At 33.1% G+C, this 17,597-nt stretch overlaps 3 protein-coding genes across 4 annotated transcripts; 2 read left to right on the top strand and 1 right to left on the bottom strand.

Annotated features, from left to right (window-relative positions):
- The first annotated feature begins 5,420 nt into the window (after positions 1–5,420).
- LOC149387419 (uncharacterized) lies at positions 5,421–8,210 on the top strand. The gene is made up of 4 exons (XM_089624025.1): positions 5,421–6,172; positions 6,397–6,486; positions 7,247–7,314; positions 7,901–8,210. The coding sequence occupies exons 1-4, from the start codon at positions 5,534–5,536 to the stop codon at positions 8,028–8,030; spliced, it is 927 nt and encodes a 308-aa protein (XP_089480151.1). The 5' UTR covers positions 5,421–5,533; the 3' UTR covers positions 8,031–8,210.
- A 2,404-nt stretch (positions 8,211–10,614) lies between these two features.
- On the top strand, positions 10,615–14,185 carry LOC149387418 (uncharacterized). 2 transcript variants are annotated; one of them, XM_089624158.1, is made up of 4 exons: positions 10,615–11,317; positions 11,796–11,885; positions 13,544–13,617; positions 13,771–14,185. In XM_089624158.1, the coding sequence occupies exons 1-4, from the start codon at positions 10,697–10,699 to the stop codon at positions 13,898–13,900; spliced, it is 915 nt and encodes a 304-aa protein (XP_089480284.1). In that variant the 5' UTR covers positions 10,615–10,696; the 3' UTR covers positions 13,901–14,185. The 2 variants fall into 2 exon arrangements, with proteins under 2 accessions (XP_089480284.1, XP_089480285.1); XM_089624159.1 differs by lacking the exon at positions 11,796–11,885.
- Positions 14,186–15,797: 1,612 nt separating this feature from the next.
- LOC149387417 (protein RADIALIS-like 3) lies at positions 15,798–17,563 on the bottom strand. Its single transcript, XM_089623380.1, has 2 exons — positions 17,221–17,563; positions 15,798–16,121 (listed from the first exon to the last, which is right to left on the bottom strand). The coding sequence occupies exons 1-2, from the start codon at positions 17,481–17,483 to the stop codon at positions 16,094–16,096; spliced, it is 291 nt and encodes a 96-aa protein (XP_089479506.1). The 5' UTR covers positions 17,484–17,563; the 3' UTR covers positions 15,798–16,093.
- Between the last annotated feature and the right edge of the window lie 34 nt (positions 17,564–17,597).

Genomic DNA, 17,597 nt, shown 5'->3' with positions numbered 1-17,597 from the left:
TGGTTAATGTAGATTTTTGGATAAACATAGAGTTAGCTAGCAAGATAGACTTAAAATGAAAAATCACTTAATTAATTTAACAAAATCACTAAGGATGAAGTGATCATGAAATGTTTTTAAGAAAATCGTGAAAACTATTTTTATTTAAATGAACATTTAAAATATAAAAGTAAAAATATTTAATGAAAAGACTTGGCTTTAAATTTTTCTTTAATTTTTTTGCATAAAACGAGGATGGCCATCGATATTCAAACAGTAATTAACCACGTAGGAAATCATAAATACGAGTTTGTGATTGAGATTGAAGAATATGATCTCACCATCCAAGCTTCTTGATCATGAAATTCACCACCTTGTCCTCTTCCTGGCGTGAGGAAATTGAAAAACCATTGGAAATCTGTTTCATCAATTCTACGTCCACATAAATGTTAGATTGTGTTAACCCCAGGAATATAGGTCATACAAATTACAGGTTAACACGTGTTACCATACGATTTGCTAACATGCCCTTTTCATTACCCCTTTTTTCACTACGCTTGAAAAAAAGGAAATCATAAACGGAATCGTACCACCATGTATGTGTATATATATATATATATATATATATATATATATATATATATATATATATATATATATATAATAATTTATGTGAAACTTGATTATTAGTTGAGTTATATTTTTATTTATTTGGTAGTTGGAATGTATTGAATTGAGAGCTATCAAGTTATTTTAAATAATTTTTTCTAAATTTATTGATACTTAAGTTTTTCAAAAACTATTTATCCTACATTGATAATCTTAGACTAATTTAAACTATTAACTAATTTTAATTAGCTCTAAACTATTTGATAAATTTATTATTTTTAATTAACTATATAGCTAAAAAAATCAATCTCTTAACACCATATTTGTCTAGCGACTTGGTGACTCGAGCGCTTAAAAGTATATATGCAAATACAATTTCCCTAATTGCATTTACGAAATTCTACATGCTAAACATTAATCAAGGTCAAATAACTATATGGCACAAACTAGTGAGCAGAGACTATATGTATGAGTATGATCTTACATGTTTATCTTTTGCATGCACCAGTATTAACTAATGAATAGTAGCTAAGTTAACTAGTTGTGTTTTAATTTTCTAAAAAAAAAAAGTTGTGTTTAACTAAGCTTAATTATTGGTGAATGGTGGCAGGTAATGTTTGAAAACCGAAAGGAAAAGAAAGAACTACTCGAGGCTTTGATTACTCTGAATGAAGATTCCTTATTTTTTTCGCAGGTGTAAATTAATTTCTTTTAATAATTTAGTACGTAATGATTAACTTTTTTTTTTAGTAGCTTTTTGTTTATTTTTTTGTATTCATAGTGTGACTACTTTTTGGGCAGAAGTTTGGTCTTATACTCTTATATGGTGGCAAAACGACAAGATCTTCGACATGGAAACCGCCAGCAACTGGAAGGAGTAAGTTAATAAGGCATGTTTAAAATTGATTATATAACTAAATAGTGTTTAATTTAAACAAACTTGCTTGGGTCAAATGGTAACACCACTCTCCTCCTAAGGGAAGGACACGAGATCGGATCCCGGCGGACACAATATTGCCCACATTTAATAATTTTTGGGGTGTGTATGTGTGGTTCTAGACATAGATACTTTTATTTGTCCAATCTCTTGTTAACGCTGTTTTTGAGTCAACACTTAGAACCATCCGTGGTTCGGTCTAGGGACAGACTCTATGACCGCACGTAGATTGGTTGTGATGAAATCTTCTCTTCTCGTCGTCTTTGCCTCGCCGGAAAGAGGTTTCCAGTTTCCCGTCACTCCATGATTAGTTCACCTTCGTGTTCGTCGTGTTCTTCGCCTGAAAAAGACAAGTAACGTGAACTAGAGGGACGCGGAGGGGTTTCCCTTGGCGCGCTCTCCGACGCTCAACATTAGTCGAGGTGAGGGGCTTATCTCTCGTCTCAAGTGTTGAGAGAGAAAAATATAGTGAGTTGGGAGTGAAACAGCGATTTTCTAAGTCGAGAAAGACTTACCTTGAGAGTGGATGGAGAGATGGTATTTATAGTTTTTCATATTGGAGTTTGAGTTGGTTTTGGAGGCAATTGAGCCTTGGAGGTCGTTTTTTGCCGTGGTGTTCCTTGGATGCCAATAGTTCCTCGCCGATAGTTTAATGCCGAAAGTCTCGGCCATGAAGCTCGCCGATAGTTTAATGCCGAAAGTCTCGGCCATGAAGTTCGCCAATGGTCTAACGCCGATTGTTTTGTTTCGATAGTCTTGTCCGCCGATAGTTCAAAGATTCTTGTCTTTGCCGATAGTCTTACTTTGCCGAAGATTTTAGGACGCCGATAGTTTGATCTTGAACTTCGCCGATAGTCTTGCTTTTCCAAAAGCTTTAGGTCACCGATAGTTTGATCTCGATCTTTGCTGATGGTATGGCCGCCGATAGTTCAATGATTCTTCCCTTTGCCGATAGTCTTGCTTTGGTAAAGGCTTTGAGACGCCGATAGTTTGGTCTTGAACTTTGGCGATGGTTTGCATAATGATGGTTTCAACACGCCGATAGTTAGATCATCAACTTTGCTAATTCTTGTCGTTTTTGCTCTCGGGGTATCATTTTTATCTTGTAAAAATGACGGCATAACACCTCTCATATTTGTAAATATCTTATATTGTATCATTAGCTGCTTATAAAACCTTCCCTTAAAAAAATAAAAAAAAAATAATAGTGTTTAATTTGTGGTTCGACTTAACGTAATTATTAATAAAATACAAGCAATTGGGAGAGAAGGCAATAATGTTGAAAAGCATAGAGAAGGCAGGCCATCTTGCGCACAGCGAGAGACCATTTATATTGAATAAGCATCTCAAAAGAATCATTTGCCTTATTATTGTCCAAGGACACTTTATTTGCCTTATCATATCATGAAGCTCGTTTCTATCCTAACACTAGTACAAAAAACAGCATTGGGTGCGACTTTTTTCGCACCTAAAGGTCGAAAGTCGCACTCATTGATACCTTTAGGTGCGACTTTAGGTGCGACTTTGTCGCACCCGAAAGTTCGCACCTAAAGGTCATGGGTGCGACTAGTCGCACCCGAAGGTCATGATTTTTAGGTGCGACTTTTAGGTGCGAATATTCGCACCCATAAGTCAGAAAAAATGTGCGAAAAAGTTGGCGGTCGAAGAGAGAGAGAGAGAGCGGTGGAAGAGAGAGAGAGAGAGCGGTGGCGGTCGGAGGCGGTCGGTGGCGGCGACAGGGGTGGGAGAGAAGAGAAATCGGGGAGAGAGAGTTTTTTTTTAGGTTTGGCTCGGATAAAATGAAAACCCGAGCGGCTGTATAATTTATACAGAGTTTTGAATTTGGGTGCGACTTTGTCGCACCCATTGGCACCTTTGGGTGCGACTTTCTCGCACCCAATGACCTGTTTTAGTGGTTTCGGGTGCGACTTTGTCGCACCCATTGACATTTTCTAAATAAAGGGGGAAGTTTTGGCCGCCGAAAATTTTAGATCATGTAGGTGCGACTGAGTCGCACCCAATAGTGTCACCACACTTTTGGGTGCGACTAGTCGCACCCAAAGTCAAAAAATTTCGCGAAAATTTTCCAGCGCTTAATTGATTTTTGGGTCCGACTATTCGCACCTGAAAGTCTTATTGGTGCGACTTTTAGGTGCGAATAGTCGCACCCAAAAGTCATCCGCACCGGAAAACTGTTTTTGTAGTAGTGTAAACTATGAACCAACACACACTCACTCACCAACTACATCGTGTTCTTACTCAAGATTTAGCTACTCGTACTAGAAAATAAGCAAATCAATATAATAAGAAGAGTAATCAATAAAGCAAGCAAGTAAATAGACATCACCACCAAGCTAACCAAACAAATCTCTTCAAATTATCAAATCAACTTTAAAATCTACAATTACTCAAACAAACTTCAGAATCTAAATCAATAGCATAAACTATACTTAAATCCAAGTTCAAAACTTCAAAATAACAAAATCACAATGAGTCTTAGAACACAAGGAACACTAGAAGTATAGAAAATAGAAAAGTTGGAGTGAGGTAACAAGAGATGAGGTAGATGTGGTAGATGAGACTGTTACTTCTTCCTCTTTCTTCTTCTTCACTCCCAAGCTTCTTCTTCTTCTTCAATGGCTCTAAAGATCACCCAAAACTTAGTATTTTTCTTATGGGCTAGATGATGATGTATTTGGACCATATTAGGATCTTATGACATTGGAATTATATATTTTTGGGGCTTTCTAGACCGTTGAATATAATCCAATGGTCAAGATTAGCGCAAAACAAGCTCTTTTAAAATCTTGGCACGTCATCCGGCGCGTCGCGCAAGGCCTTGAGTGCATCGCGCGACGCATGAGGTCAGCGCGCCCATTGCGTTAGACTCTGAAACTTTGGGTGACTCTTGAAAATAGGATACGCGACGAGTAGAGAGTCATGTGCGTTGCGCTCCTCTGATGTCTACCAGCATTTCGCGCGCTGAGCTACTTCTTGCGCGACTTGCGGGCTTTTGTTGACTTCTACTCAAGCTTTGACTTTAGCTCTAGGGGGTTGTTTCTTTAGCCTTTAAGCTCCAATTCTTCGCGTTTTCGCATCATAACCCTTCTTTGCTCTCTTGATCCTAAAAACACTAAAAACTACCAACAACTATCAAATAATCTAATGACTAGCTTTGATTTTAATTTCGTATAAGAGTGTGAATGAATCACACTCATTAGATTCCAACAAAAATTAACCCTAACCTATCAAATCCAATCAACAAATATCCAAATTACCTAACCCTTATATATCAAGTTAAACACCAACATCAATTCCAATCCATGAATCTAACATTTAAGTGCTATAAACAACAACGTGCGGCGAAGGCAGGGGTAAGTTTCAGCCTCAACTGCGGCGTGCGACGATGAGGTGCGACAGGGTGCGTCCGAAAGCTTGGATCGAGACTTTTGCTTTGTTGCATTTGTGAAGAGAGAAAAGAAAATATATAGGGTTTTAATGTTTATTTTGAAAAATATATGCCATGGGTATATGAGTCATTGGGCGATTATATATATATATATATATATATATATATATATATATATATCATATTTTGGTATTTTACCTTTAGAATCAATGAAATTTTCCTTTTGTAATGAGCATTATCATTATATATCATCACCCTACAGTTAGCATATACAGAAATAAACGCTCACATAACATAATTTGTAAATGACAGAAAAGTAAAAGGGAGAGACAATCATTGCATTCTATCAGAAAAATAAGATAATAAAATATAATGTGAAGCAGTTAGTGGTGTTGTGTAGTCCCTTAAAAATAAAAAGTTGGTGGTGGGGTGCTGTCTCCATACCTAACAAGCCTATCATACATTTTCAGTTCCTTAAAAAAAAATATAAAAATAAAGAAGAAGAAGAAGACCTTTTTATTCTTCTTCAACCTTTTTATGCAAGGATCCAAATTCCTCCTATAAACTTTTTGTAAAAGAGTAAAAAAAAAAAAAATCCAATGGCAAACTTTTACACAATATACACAGCCGTACTAAGACTAGTTTTGAGGTTGGCCGGGTTTCGCCAGCACAGAGTTGAAATCGAGCCGGGCACGATAATCAACATCTGGGGGCCGAAAAACCCGGCCAACAAAACCGAGTCAAACCAAACCAAACAAAAAAAATCGATCGTATTCTTGCACAGCTTCGCGGTGGACGGTATATTCACTTGGTCCTTCCAAGCCCTAGCCCTAGCCGGGAAGTACTCGGTGTACATGCCGGACTTTTTGTTCTTCGGCGGGTCGATCACGGACCGGCCCGAGCGCTCGCCGGAGTTTCAGGCCCAGTGCATGGCCCGAGCCCTGGCCCGGCTCGGGGTCGAAAAGTGCACCCTTGTTGGGCTGAGCTATGGAGGCATGGTGGGGTTTAAGATGGCGGAGATGTTCCCGGAGCTGGTCGAGGCGGTGGTGGTGAGCTCCACCGTGATGGCAATGACCGAGTCCGTGAGCTCGGAAGCGCTCCGGCGAGTTGGGTCGCCGGAGAATACATGGTCTGATCTTTTGCTGCCGGAGACTTTGGAGGGTGTTGTCAAGACGCTTGATATTTGTAGCTACAAACCTCCTAGTATTCCTAATTGGATGCTTAAGCAATTTTTGAAGGTAGGTAAAAAAAATAATTTTGACTCCCTCTCTCTAAATATATGTGCGATAAAAATTTGAAAAGAGTAGACCAACCGGATACTTTTCAGATAAAAATAAGTGTACATGAGGTGATGGTGTGACAAAATATGTGTGATTTATAAATTGACACCAGTATTTAGGGTTAATTAAGTTGAACCTATTATTGTAACCTGTAAGTCAACTTAGCAACTGGTGGGTGACAGGTAATGTTTGACAACCGAAAGGAAAAGAAAGAACTTTTGGAGGCTTTGGTTATCCCTGATGAAGATTTTACCGTCCCTAATTTTACCCAGGTTTTAATATTTTCTCTCTTAATTCTATCTTTTCGAAAACATTATTTGTTATTTATATTCGGTTTATTTATTATCTGTTCATAACACTAGGGCTATAGATAAAGCTTCTAAAAAATTGCATTATTGGTTTAATATTATATTGGTTGTGATCAAATCGAACTACTATAGTTTTATATTTTAATCTCGAAGACGATGGAACCACAATTTCTAATAGATGTAAATATATACCATGTTTCGAATCCGGAACAAGTTGCGCGCACTTACAGGGACGTATTAATAATTGCAGAAATGGTTGGGATTAAGATAATAAATAGTATTGCAAACGTATGACTTTTTCTTGGCTCTATCTAGAACCAAAATTGTCATTTGGCATGATTAATCTTTGCTCAAAAGGGAATCGACGGAAAATGGAATCTGCCCCTCCGTTATGGCAATTTCTGGACACACAAAAAAAGTTTTGTTTCGGTAAATATATAAGGGAATAGCTGTAGCTATGAGTAAATTTAAACAATTTTTTTTTTATGTCACAACGTACTTAGTTTGTGACAACATTGTCACAAAATAAATAGAGATATGTTTTTATTATTTTTTTATATAGATTTTTTTTTATTGTATATTTATAGAGTCATTTCCCAACTTAAAACGCTATATTTTGTTAGAAAATTCCGTTGGATTTTGGAATTCCATACGAGTCTAATACTAGCTAGATTTGTAAGAAAAAAAAATTGGTCAACTTGCTCCTTGCCCGTCGATCTTGCAGAAATTTGTACTTTTGTGGGGGCAAAATGACAAGATCTTTAACATGGAAAATGCCAGCAGCTTGAAGAGGTAAGTTTAGTTGTATATATATATTACTTCATATAATATGCATTAGATTAAAAAAAAATTAGTGAGCGAACTTTGTTTTTTATTCAAATATACACTAGCTTTCTATATAACAACAGTACCAAGTTCTAATTAATATTTAAAGTTCTAGAAAAATTTTAAATTGTCATATAAATTGAAATTGAAAAAGGAAGGTATAAATTTATTTATAATATATATTTCCGACGCAGGATATAATTCACCAAATATATATATATATATATATATATATATATATATATATATATAAATTTTCTGAAATATAAAATGTGGATGGTATAATATGTCACCATAAAATTATAAATTTGAATATTAATTTTCTGAAACATAAAAAGTGGATGGTATAATATTTCACCATAAAATAAATTAGAATATAAATCTTCTGAAACATAAAAAGTGGATGTATTTATTTTTGTGGTTTAACTTTCGTATGTATTTACTTTGTGAGAAGAATTTATGAATTTTGTGGGAGAAGAATTTAATAAATATTCTATACATGAATGTATCTATTGTTGAGTCAACGTGCGAATTTGTCATGCACTTATTTCAGACAATTGGGAGAGAAGGCAATAATGTTTGAAAGCATAGACAAGGCAGGCCATGTTTTACAAGTAGAGAGGTCATCTGCATATAATAAGCAACTCAAGAAAATTCTCGTCTCCTTGTCCGAGAGCACCTGATTCGCACCCTAACACATATACATTCTTGTTTCTCAATTTTATTTTCCCTTTAGAACATAATACACAAAAGATTATCATTTTATTGGGTGTCCACATATCACGAAAAAAGCTCTTTGTCTTCATATGATTTTATCTGGGAAAATTCCAAAAACAACTTATTTGAATGTGTTTATTCTCTGAATATCTAGATAATACATCGTTTTTTAATTTCAGTTTATATTTCGTTATTTGAAATGAAACTTTAAACAGATAAAGACAGGCTAAATGAAACTGTAAAAAAAAAACATGGAAAAAACTTAAAATGGGTATTTTCGGAATAAAATGAGATAGTGCACAAAACATTTTTAAAACAAGGAGCTCGGGTTAATTCTGCATTTTATATTGCGTTGTTACAACGTCATAGAGGAATTTCATAAGCATGTGAGTCCCTGAGTACCTTGGACTTTATAATCATAAATACCTCGTTTGTTTTATTTTCAAATGAATTTTCAAACAGTGAAGAATTCATAAAACATTAAAAAAAAATGTAAGAACTAAATATAAATAAGTCTAATAAAATTGTAAAAATCAATAAAAACTATAAAACGAGCTATTTTCATAATAAAATGAGGTATTCTCAGAATAAAATAAAAATTAAGATATTCTCAGAATTAGTAACATATGTGATGATATTTAGTTTAACAATAAGCAAGTCAAGAAGTGGGCTTTATCACAAGCCCGAATTGTTGAATGAGAGCTACTTTCATTCCAAACTAAGGCCCAAAGTTGTAGTTTCTTTAGTTATTTTATATATCTACAATTGTTATTTCTGGGAAACAGAGGTATTAAGAACAATTTGAGCTTTATTGCTCAAGGTAACAAACTCTTACGTCCGACGAATTGTAGTAATTAGTTCGCATGGTCACATTACTTACCTCATTAACTAACTTTCACTTAAGAATAAATAAGTCAAATTTGACAAAATATTTGCTCTTGGCTTTTTATTGCATTCACCACTGAAGCAGCCGTTCTGGGGGCAGGTGATTTGAGCTCCACTGATTGTTTGTAATATAAATTATTTTTATTTTACTATACTATATCTATAATAATTTAGAATAATATATCCGTTACTTGATAATCGATGGTGTAAAACAACACATGCAATAACGTGAATATACGAATAAAGTTTATTTATTGGAAGTCCTTTTGGGAAATGGCTCATGGACAGGCATTCGATGGAGAGAAAAAAAAAATTGACAGGCATATTTCGGAATATCGACTGTCGACATAAATGTTAACGTTATCTTCAATCTTTTCACTTGTAAGTTGCAAGAGAAGCTAAAATATTTTAACTTTATTTCGCTAAATATAATTTCATATATAAGTCATGAAACATGTGTTGATCATTTGATTCGTACGATCTTTGAAATTCTATAAATCATCTTCGATAAAAAAAAAACACAAATATTATAATTTATTTTACGCGATATTTTTCTGTCATGCTATATATAGCACTCCTTTATTGAATTATATACGCCAAATAAAAGCATGCTTTTATATTATTTTATTATAAACCTGTTGCCGGTAGTAGACTTTCATAATATATCGCATTGTCTAATCTCATAAGCCTTAAAATAAAATAAAAAATAAAAAAAATGTGACGTTCTCTTAGACAATTTTTTAAAAAACAGAACATCTATCTTGTCTCATTTGCGCTTCTTGGTTTCCTATTGTTCTAAAAACTAAAATTTAAGAATCGATTGTACTTGTAAAATTCACTGTACAATGGTAACTTAGTCAATAGATAAACCGATTGTGATGGAATATGATAGTGGAATTTAAAATAAGGAACTTTTGACAAAAAAAATTCAGATAATTTTAACAATTGATTTATAGTACTTTTATTTGTTCCACCTGTAACTACATACTGTATCGTGTTTAGGAGACGCGCGGTTATGGCTTATTAGTTATTCTACATATAAAAATTCTTAATTCGTTGTAGATATTTATAAGTCGATTATTTTTCTAATTTTTTGTAGTTATAATTCGTTTGAGAAACATATTTTAAAATTGTTGGTAATAACCGGTTTAAGTACGTATATATTATGAATTTCAATTTAAAAACCGTTCTGTCACGAAATTATAAAATTTTAATTTTGTGATCGATATGTCACGAAATAGATCTTTCGACAGATCGGTTCCTAAATCCTAAACTTTAAATTATGAATTTCGTGACTGATATGATATATCACAAAATCGATCTGTCAAATTTTGTTTTTTGGCTGATTTTTTATAAGTGCATACTAAATGATATTATGGTTGTCAAATTTCCTTGTTTATATATGCTATGTTGTGCTCATCGTCGTCATCATCATCATACTCAAATGGAGATAATACACTAGAAAAAAGTCAGATAAGTAAGCCCCATATTGAATAGCAATAAATACATAATAAATGCTAAGTGGCTGCTCTGTCCCTTGGTGACTCACTGTTAAATTATATATATTTTCATTTCATTTATTAAAAAAAAAAAAAAAAAAAAACAGCATTCTCCATTCAGTATTATTATCGCTATTTAATTACTATATAAGCATGCAATCTGATAGTTCCCTCGAAAGTTGAAACTCACACACAACTATTTTTTCTTTCTAAAATTTTATAAATCAGGAGAAGAAAAAAAAAAATTAATGGCAAATTTCTACTCAATATATATGATCATACTAAGAGCGGTTCTAAAGCTGGCTGGGTTTCGGCAACACCAAGTCGAGATCGAGCCTGGGACGATCATCAACGTGTGGGGCCCGAACCGGACCACAAAGCCGAACAAAAAGAAAGCCGTTGTGTTCCTTCACGGCTTCGCGGCCGAGGGAACGTACACGTGGCAGTTCCAAGCCCTAGCCCTAGCCGGGAAATACTCGGTGTACATCCCGGACTTCTTGTTCTTCGGCGGGTCGGTCACGGACCGGCCGGAGCGCTCGCCGGAGTTCCAGGCCCAGTGCATGGCCCGAGCCCTGGCCCGGCTCGGAGTCGAAAAGTGCACTCTCGTGGGGCTGAGCTACGGAGGCATGGTGGGGTTCAAGATGGCGGAGATGTTCCCGGAGCTGGTCGAGGCGGTGGTGGCGAGCTCCACCGTGATGGCCTTGACGGAGTCCGTGAGCTCCGAGTCTCTCCGGCGGCTCGGGTCGCCGGACAAGACTTGGTCGGATCTCTTGCTGCCGGAGACCGTGGAAGGTGTTGTGAACATGTTTGATATTTGTAGCTACAAAGTGCCTAATGTCCCTAATTGGGTATTTAAACACTTTTTGGAGGTACGTATGAGAATTATGGTTGATTTGGTTAAATAGTATGTGAACTAATCAGAATTTGATAAATCATTTATAATAATCATTGTATAATTTAATCTTGAGGTAAAAAAAAATTTGACTAACATTATTTTCGTTACGTTGCTAAAATTTGAAATTTTAATTATTTTGTGAATCAATTAATTTTAAATGATTATTTTGTATAATTTTTTTTTGAAAATTAGTTACATTAAACTCTATAGTCAATTATTGATCTCTATATGGTTCAATATTGAAATTTAATTATGTAAGAGATTTATGAATACTTAATTGCTGGCGGCATAGGCAACCGAATTTATTAAGGCGGGCAATGTAAAAGAATAGAAATAATAATAGCTTCTAGAACATTCTTTTAATAATATTCACAAATAATCACAAAATTAAAGTAATCTGTTAAAAAAAATGTATTGCAAGTCAACTCAGTAATTGGTTGTGGTGGTGACAGGTAATGTTTTCCAACCGAAAGGAAAAGAGAGAACTTTTGGAGGCTTTGGTTATCCCTGATAAAGATTGTACCGTCCCTATTTACACCCAGGTTTGAATATTTTCTCTCTTTTCAATTTCTCTTATAAAATTAATATTCGACTTTAAAAGTTATGTATTCGACTTGAAAAAATTAATATTCCAGGTTCAAAATTCTAAGAGTGAGGACAAAAGAAAAATGGAAAGCATCCATTTTTCAATCAATATTTTCAGTATCTGATGTGTGTTCGTGAATCGTACTTCGTATCCAAAAAACCCAATCAATATTTTTTTTTTATTAAAGTCAACCAAAAAATCAAGCAGATGGCTTAAATCCTTATCAAATTTTATCTCGACACGTACCATTAACGTCACTTCAATAATATTATTATCTATCGTCTTCATCTTGACGAGTTCATAGTTTTTTGCCTTTCTTCTCAAGGCTTCATCGTAATGTTTTTCATCATTATTATTAACTTTACACCATTTCTTTTCTTCTTTGCTTATGATACCGAATTAAATGACCATAAAATATGCTTATGCATTACTAATCTTGAAGTGATTGGCCACGTGTTAAATACATAAACGTATGACTCTCCCTTTCCCCTAGAACCAAAGTAGACCCTATCTAGCGTGAAATTGATTTAGAAGATATACCTATAGTTCTCATTTTTGGTATATAAAGAAATTAGAGATTTGTAAGGAACTAGACCACTTTAAACTTGTGATTTTGGATCTAGCCTATGTTTGACAATTTTTAGGGATATAGCCAAATGGCTTATGTGACAATAATTAAGGTCTGATTTGCCCTTATTTATTAACAAATTCGTCACTTTCTCTCTCCTATTTTTTTCAAATAACTTTTTTGCATCAAAACTTCAAAAAATCGTATCTTTCTCATACGAACTCGAAATTGAGTGATTTCAGATCCTACAAATTCGTGGCGTCGAGATCTTAAAAAATAGACCCATTGTGTTTGATGAAAAATTATGCATCATAGTTACGTTTCCATTTATTTTTTTGATAATTTCAAAATTTTCCAATTATTTCCATATTTAAGGTAGTAACGTGATTTTTCTACATCTATGGTATTAAACATGATTTTTCATCAAACACAATGGATCTATTTTTGAAGATCTCGGCGTCACGAATCCGTAGGATTTGGAATCACTCAATTTCGAGTTCATATGAGATAGATATGGTTTTTTGAAGTTTTTATGTAAAAAAAAAAAGTGTAGGAAAAAGTAGGAGAGAGAAAGTGACGAATTTGTTAATAAATAAGGGTAAATCAGACTTTAATTATTGCCACATAAGTCTGTTGGCTATTTCCCTAAAATTTGTGAAACATAGGCTAAAAACAAATTTCATAGTTTCATTTTGGCTATTTCGCTATACTGCCCAAGAAATTATAACTATAATTTGACGACATCCAGAAGTTATTTATTGAATTAAAAGAGAATCCTATTTTTCATATTTTAGATTTAGTTTTAAATAACTCAGTTAATTTCATAGATTTGTTAACCCAATTAATCACATTAAAGTTATATACAGTATCCTGGCTAGCGGAAATACCCACACCAACTAAATTTTCAAGTCCCCTAGTTCATGTGATTTTCATATTTTAAATGTGATGCTTTCATATTATACTTCATCTAATATTATATCAATGGCTCTTGAAAAAAAAATTGGTTAGCTGACTATTAATTAAGTATGTATTTACTTGTCGTCCAGAATCAGAAATTTTATCTTTTATGGGGGCAAAATGACAAGATCTTCAACATGGAAAATGCCAGCAACATAAAGAAGTAAGTTCTATAATTTTAAAAAATAAGTAATAACCATACTACATTACTATACCCCAGGAAAATGTTTATTAAAAAAATCAAGTATTTTACCGTTTATTTATATATTATTAATTAAGTATTTGATTGACGTTCAATTTTATAATGTAATTGTAGATATTTGGGAGAAAACGCAATAATGTTCAAAAGCATAGAGAAGGGAGGCCATATTGTACAAGCAGAGAGGCCTTTTGTGTATAATAAGCACCTTAAGGAGATCCTTGTTTCCTTGTCTAATGACACTTGATTTTGATATTGCAATAATCTATTTTCTTTTTATAATTTTAAATTCCGACGATTTTCGTCGATTTCTGGCAGTAGCGCCGCTGCCGGTGGGTGTCCGACCGACGAAAGTAGATTTTTTTTTTGTTTCGATTTTCGATTTTTGTCGTTTTTTATTTCGTTTCAATTTGTCATTTTATATTTTGATGTCGTTTTTTTACTTGTTCGAAACAAAGCAAAAGAAACGGGCTCTCATAGAGAGAAAATGCAACATCCTGATCCAAATTCATAATGCTAATGACTTGACCTATGATTGTATGTGTTAGTTTAAGTTTTTTTTTTTTTTATTATATCTATTTTATCTTAGTTAACACAAAAAAAAAAGATTTTTAAAATGTATAAAAAAATGAAATAATAAAGTTATCTATATCTATTGAGAAAAAATATAGTGACCTATTTAAATTAATATGTTAGACATTTTTAAGTTAATTCAAGTCTTCTTTTTATTTTATGGTTATTATAGTTTATGGGTACGAAAGAATTAAAATTAAAATAATTTGTTTTGTCTACTTATTAAAATTATATATGCATTAAGTCTATAGATCATATATCATTTTGATGAAATGAAAAGGTCTCGCAAACGGGCATGATAAAATATATATTTTCAATAGTTGTGGTCATGTGTTTAAGAAATTAAAGTTAAATTATATGCGAACAAACAGAAATTGATTTGTTTGTAAACAAACATAAAATTTGATCTTGAACAGTTTATTATCAAACAAACAACGATCTAAATATTTTTATTTGCAAATATGATATAAGAGGAAAAATACATGGCTGAAGATTTTTACATAACATATACGTTATTTTTGTTGATTAATTGACCAAATAACTAATCCCTTATAATAAGCAAGTTTTATACGAAATTAAAAAGAATTTATTGAGGATATAAACTAATCCGCCTATACCTTATAAAATTTGTGAGTATTGATTAATAATAAAAACAGAACTATTTTTTCAGACTAAAATTGAAAAAAAAAACGAAAAAAATAATAGAAGGATATAAAAGTAATTTGTTCAAATAAAAATTCCCTAAATAATTCAGATCGGCTAGTTATTTAAAAATATATAAATTATGGCTATTTATTAATTGTTGTGCAATTCTATTCTAAGAAGTACCATCTATAAATAAGTTGTTTATTGAATATCCGTGATGAAATATCCGGAAATTGTATTTGCATAAGATCAACCGTTGTGATTTTTTGGGCTTGGCATTAATGACACCAATACTTTGGGCCAATATTCTTCCTATGTACTAGGCTGAAGTGGTATGTTCAGTTGGATGGGCCTTAGTTTTATGGGCCATTAGAAACCTTCTAAAGATTATTATTCATTATCTTGTATAATTACTCGTTATTACGATAAACTTGTTTATGATTTTTAAATAATTTTTTTACGCGTTCTAAAACTTTGAATATAGTTTTTACATTGTAATAATTTTCTTTGAAATTTACATGCATACAATTTTTATATGTAAAATTATCTAATGAAGTTCACAATTAAATTATTTAGTTCAATGGCATGTATTTTGTTAAAGTGTTAAATACCTCTAATATATTACGAAGTACAACTGATTAATTATCCATGTGACGGAACATCCAGTACAAACCTTTTTTTATATCTACATATTTTATTGCCTAAGTTTTTTAATGGCTCATCGATAACTAAGGGCAATATTCTTAATAAAATTGGCAAGTATAATTTGTGAATTCGTAAGTTGCTTTATTAGAAAATATAATTATTTAAATTAATTGTAGCTAATTAAGAGCATTTAAGATCTGGAGTGGATTTATAATTCTCGTAATAGTATAACACTTCATCTTAGGTTGAATCATTGAGATTGAGGGAAATATATTTAGATAGATTAGAATAAAGATCTTAAATGATCCCATAAGATTGACATTAAAATAGTACAATCGTTTATAGTACTCATCAAAGAGATATATATAGAAATACAGAATATTTTCAGATTCATCAAGGCATAATGCCGTAGAACATTTATAATACTAAGGAGAAGATATTTGGTGCAACAAAGTGATTACGTCACTTAAACTAGATAAAAAGATATAAACGATATGAAAAAGGAGAGATAATGAGCGAATCGTTCACACAACTTCTGTGCAATTGCCGCTGATAGATGGCATTGGCTTGGAGTTCCTCACTGAAGCTTGAGAAATTTTATAAGCCTGGAATTTAAGGAAAAATAATAATCATTTAAAAGCAAGCTATATGAAATAATTGCATGAGAAAATTAGAAGCCGTTTGCAATAAATACGACAGAAAATTTTAGCAAAAAAAAAAAAAAAAAAAGAACTATTTGTACCCTTGGATACATCTGTGACATATATTTCTTTAGATGTAATAATAATAAGAATAATAATAGTAGTAGTAGTAGTTGTAGTAGTACCTCACTTTGGAGCACAATAATACAAAATAATGCAATGTATGTCAGAAGCCTTTAAAGGCACAGGGGGAAAAAAAATGATATTTACAAACATCATATTCAAACATAATGATTTTGTATATCTCCCACATTCTTTTTCTTTGTTAATTTGGCCGGTGGTGATAGGTACTAGATATCAAAATATCAAATTGGAATAGTACACGTCATGCATGTGCAATTTCTCTAGGATTAGGAAACATGATAAGAAGATGAATGGATTGTTCAGCTTTTATGACCCAGAACATTAATAAGGCTTAAGAGAAGAGAACCCAAGTTTTCTAAAAAAAAAAAGGAAAAAAAAAAAGAAGAAGAAGAGGACCCAAGCCTTATTTCACTTGATCGAATTGCAAAAAACTAAGAAAAACAAAAATATTGCGCTTTTTTTGTCCATTAGTCTTGCCCCTATTAAACTAACTAGCGTTTGAAGTTTATATAGTTTATACAAAATAATAAACCATTATAAGCTAGAAAACTCTCCACCTTTAAATATTTTGGACCACGTGAGCAAGCGATCACCAATGACTTTAGCTACCTACTTTTTCTCTCTTCCCTTTTTTTTTTGGATTGAATAGTTTGAAGTTTGAACAGGTCAATCACGTAAGAGCAGGTCCCACGGGGAAATAGAATTCGTTATTTTAATATATTATTTTCCATAACATATTCACGCATCACTCTTTTTAGTATACTCGATGATGATGATATATATATATATATATATATATATATATATATATTCTGCTATAGCTCTACGATGCCTAATCAGTAGTGTTATGCATGCATGCATGAAAAGACAAAAACTAGTAATTTTAATATAAAATAATCAATATATGCAATGTAACTACCTGTCGTCTTCGTCGTGGCCGGAAGACCTGTAATTAGGGATGGGAATACGACCGGACTCGATTTGGCGAAGATCCGCGATGAGGATCTGGTAGTGACGGCGGACCTCGTCGGCGGTTTTTCCGCCGCCGACGGCCTTGGCCACATTCTGCCACCTGTCCGGCGTGTCCTTGTCGTACAACGCCAAAGCCCTCTCAAACAGCTTGTTCTGTTTCTCGGTCCAAGATGAGCTAAAGCTTTGCTTGGTCATAGAGCTTGTTGCCATTTTTTTTTTGTTTATTTGAGAAAAAAATAAGAGAACAAATATTTGAGATAAGAGACTGTGGTTTGAGTGTGGGAGATAGTGATGAGATTTGGGGTGTATTTATACACGATTTTG

Source organism: Urtica dioica, chromosome 8, assembly GCF_054948205.1.
Source record: "Urtica dioica subsp. dioica isolate 48M chromosome 8, U.dioica_male_clone48M_v1_H2, whole genome shotgun sequence".
NCBI lineage: Eukaryota > Viridiplantae > Streptophyta > Magnoliopsida > Rosales > Urticaceae > Urtica > Urtica dioica.
Note: the sequence above shows the minus strand (reverse complement) of the source record. Positions and strands in the feature narration are given on the sequence as shown.

What these genes read in the sequence shown, in the direction of transcription:
- LOC149387419 (XM_089624025.1), top strand. Translation starts at nt 5,534, where the DNA reads ATGGCAAACTTTTACACAATATACACAGCCGTACTAAGACTAGTTTTG. An exon ending in TGCTTAAGCAATTTTTGAAG is followed by an intron (nt 6,173 to 6,396) that starts GTAGGTAAAAAA and finishes GGTGGGTGACAG; the next exon opens with GTAATGTTTGACAACCGAAA. An exon ending in CCGTCCCTAATTTTACCCAG is followed by an intron (nt 6,487 to 7,246) that starts GTTTTAATATTT and finishes TCGATCTTGCAG; the next exon opens with AAATTTGTACTTTTGTGGGG.
- LOC149387418 (XM_089624158.1), top strand. Translation starts at nt 10,697, where the DNA reads ATGGCAAATTTCTACTCAATATATATGATCATACTAAGAGCGGTTCTA. An exon ending in TATTTAAACACTTTTTGGAG is followed by an intron (nt 11,318 to 11,795) that starts GTACGTATGAGA and finishes TGGTGGTGACAG; the next exon opens with GTAATGTTTTCCAACCGAAA. An exon ending in AATGCCAGCAACATAAAGAA is followed by an intron (nt 13,618 to 13,770) that starts GTAAGTTCTATA and finishes ATGTAATTGTAG; the next exon opens with ATATTTGGGAGAAAACGCAA.
- LOC149387417 (XM_089623380.1), bottom strand. Translation starts at nt 17,483, where the DNA reads ATGGCAACAAGCTCTATGACCAAGCAAAGCTTTAGCTCATCTTGGACC. An exon ending in GGCCACGACGAAGACGACAG is followed by an intron (nt 16,122 to 17,220) that starts GTAGTTACATTG and finishes CTTAAATTCCAG; the next exon opens with GCTTATAAAATTTCTCAAGC.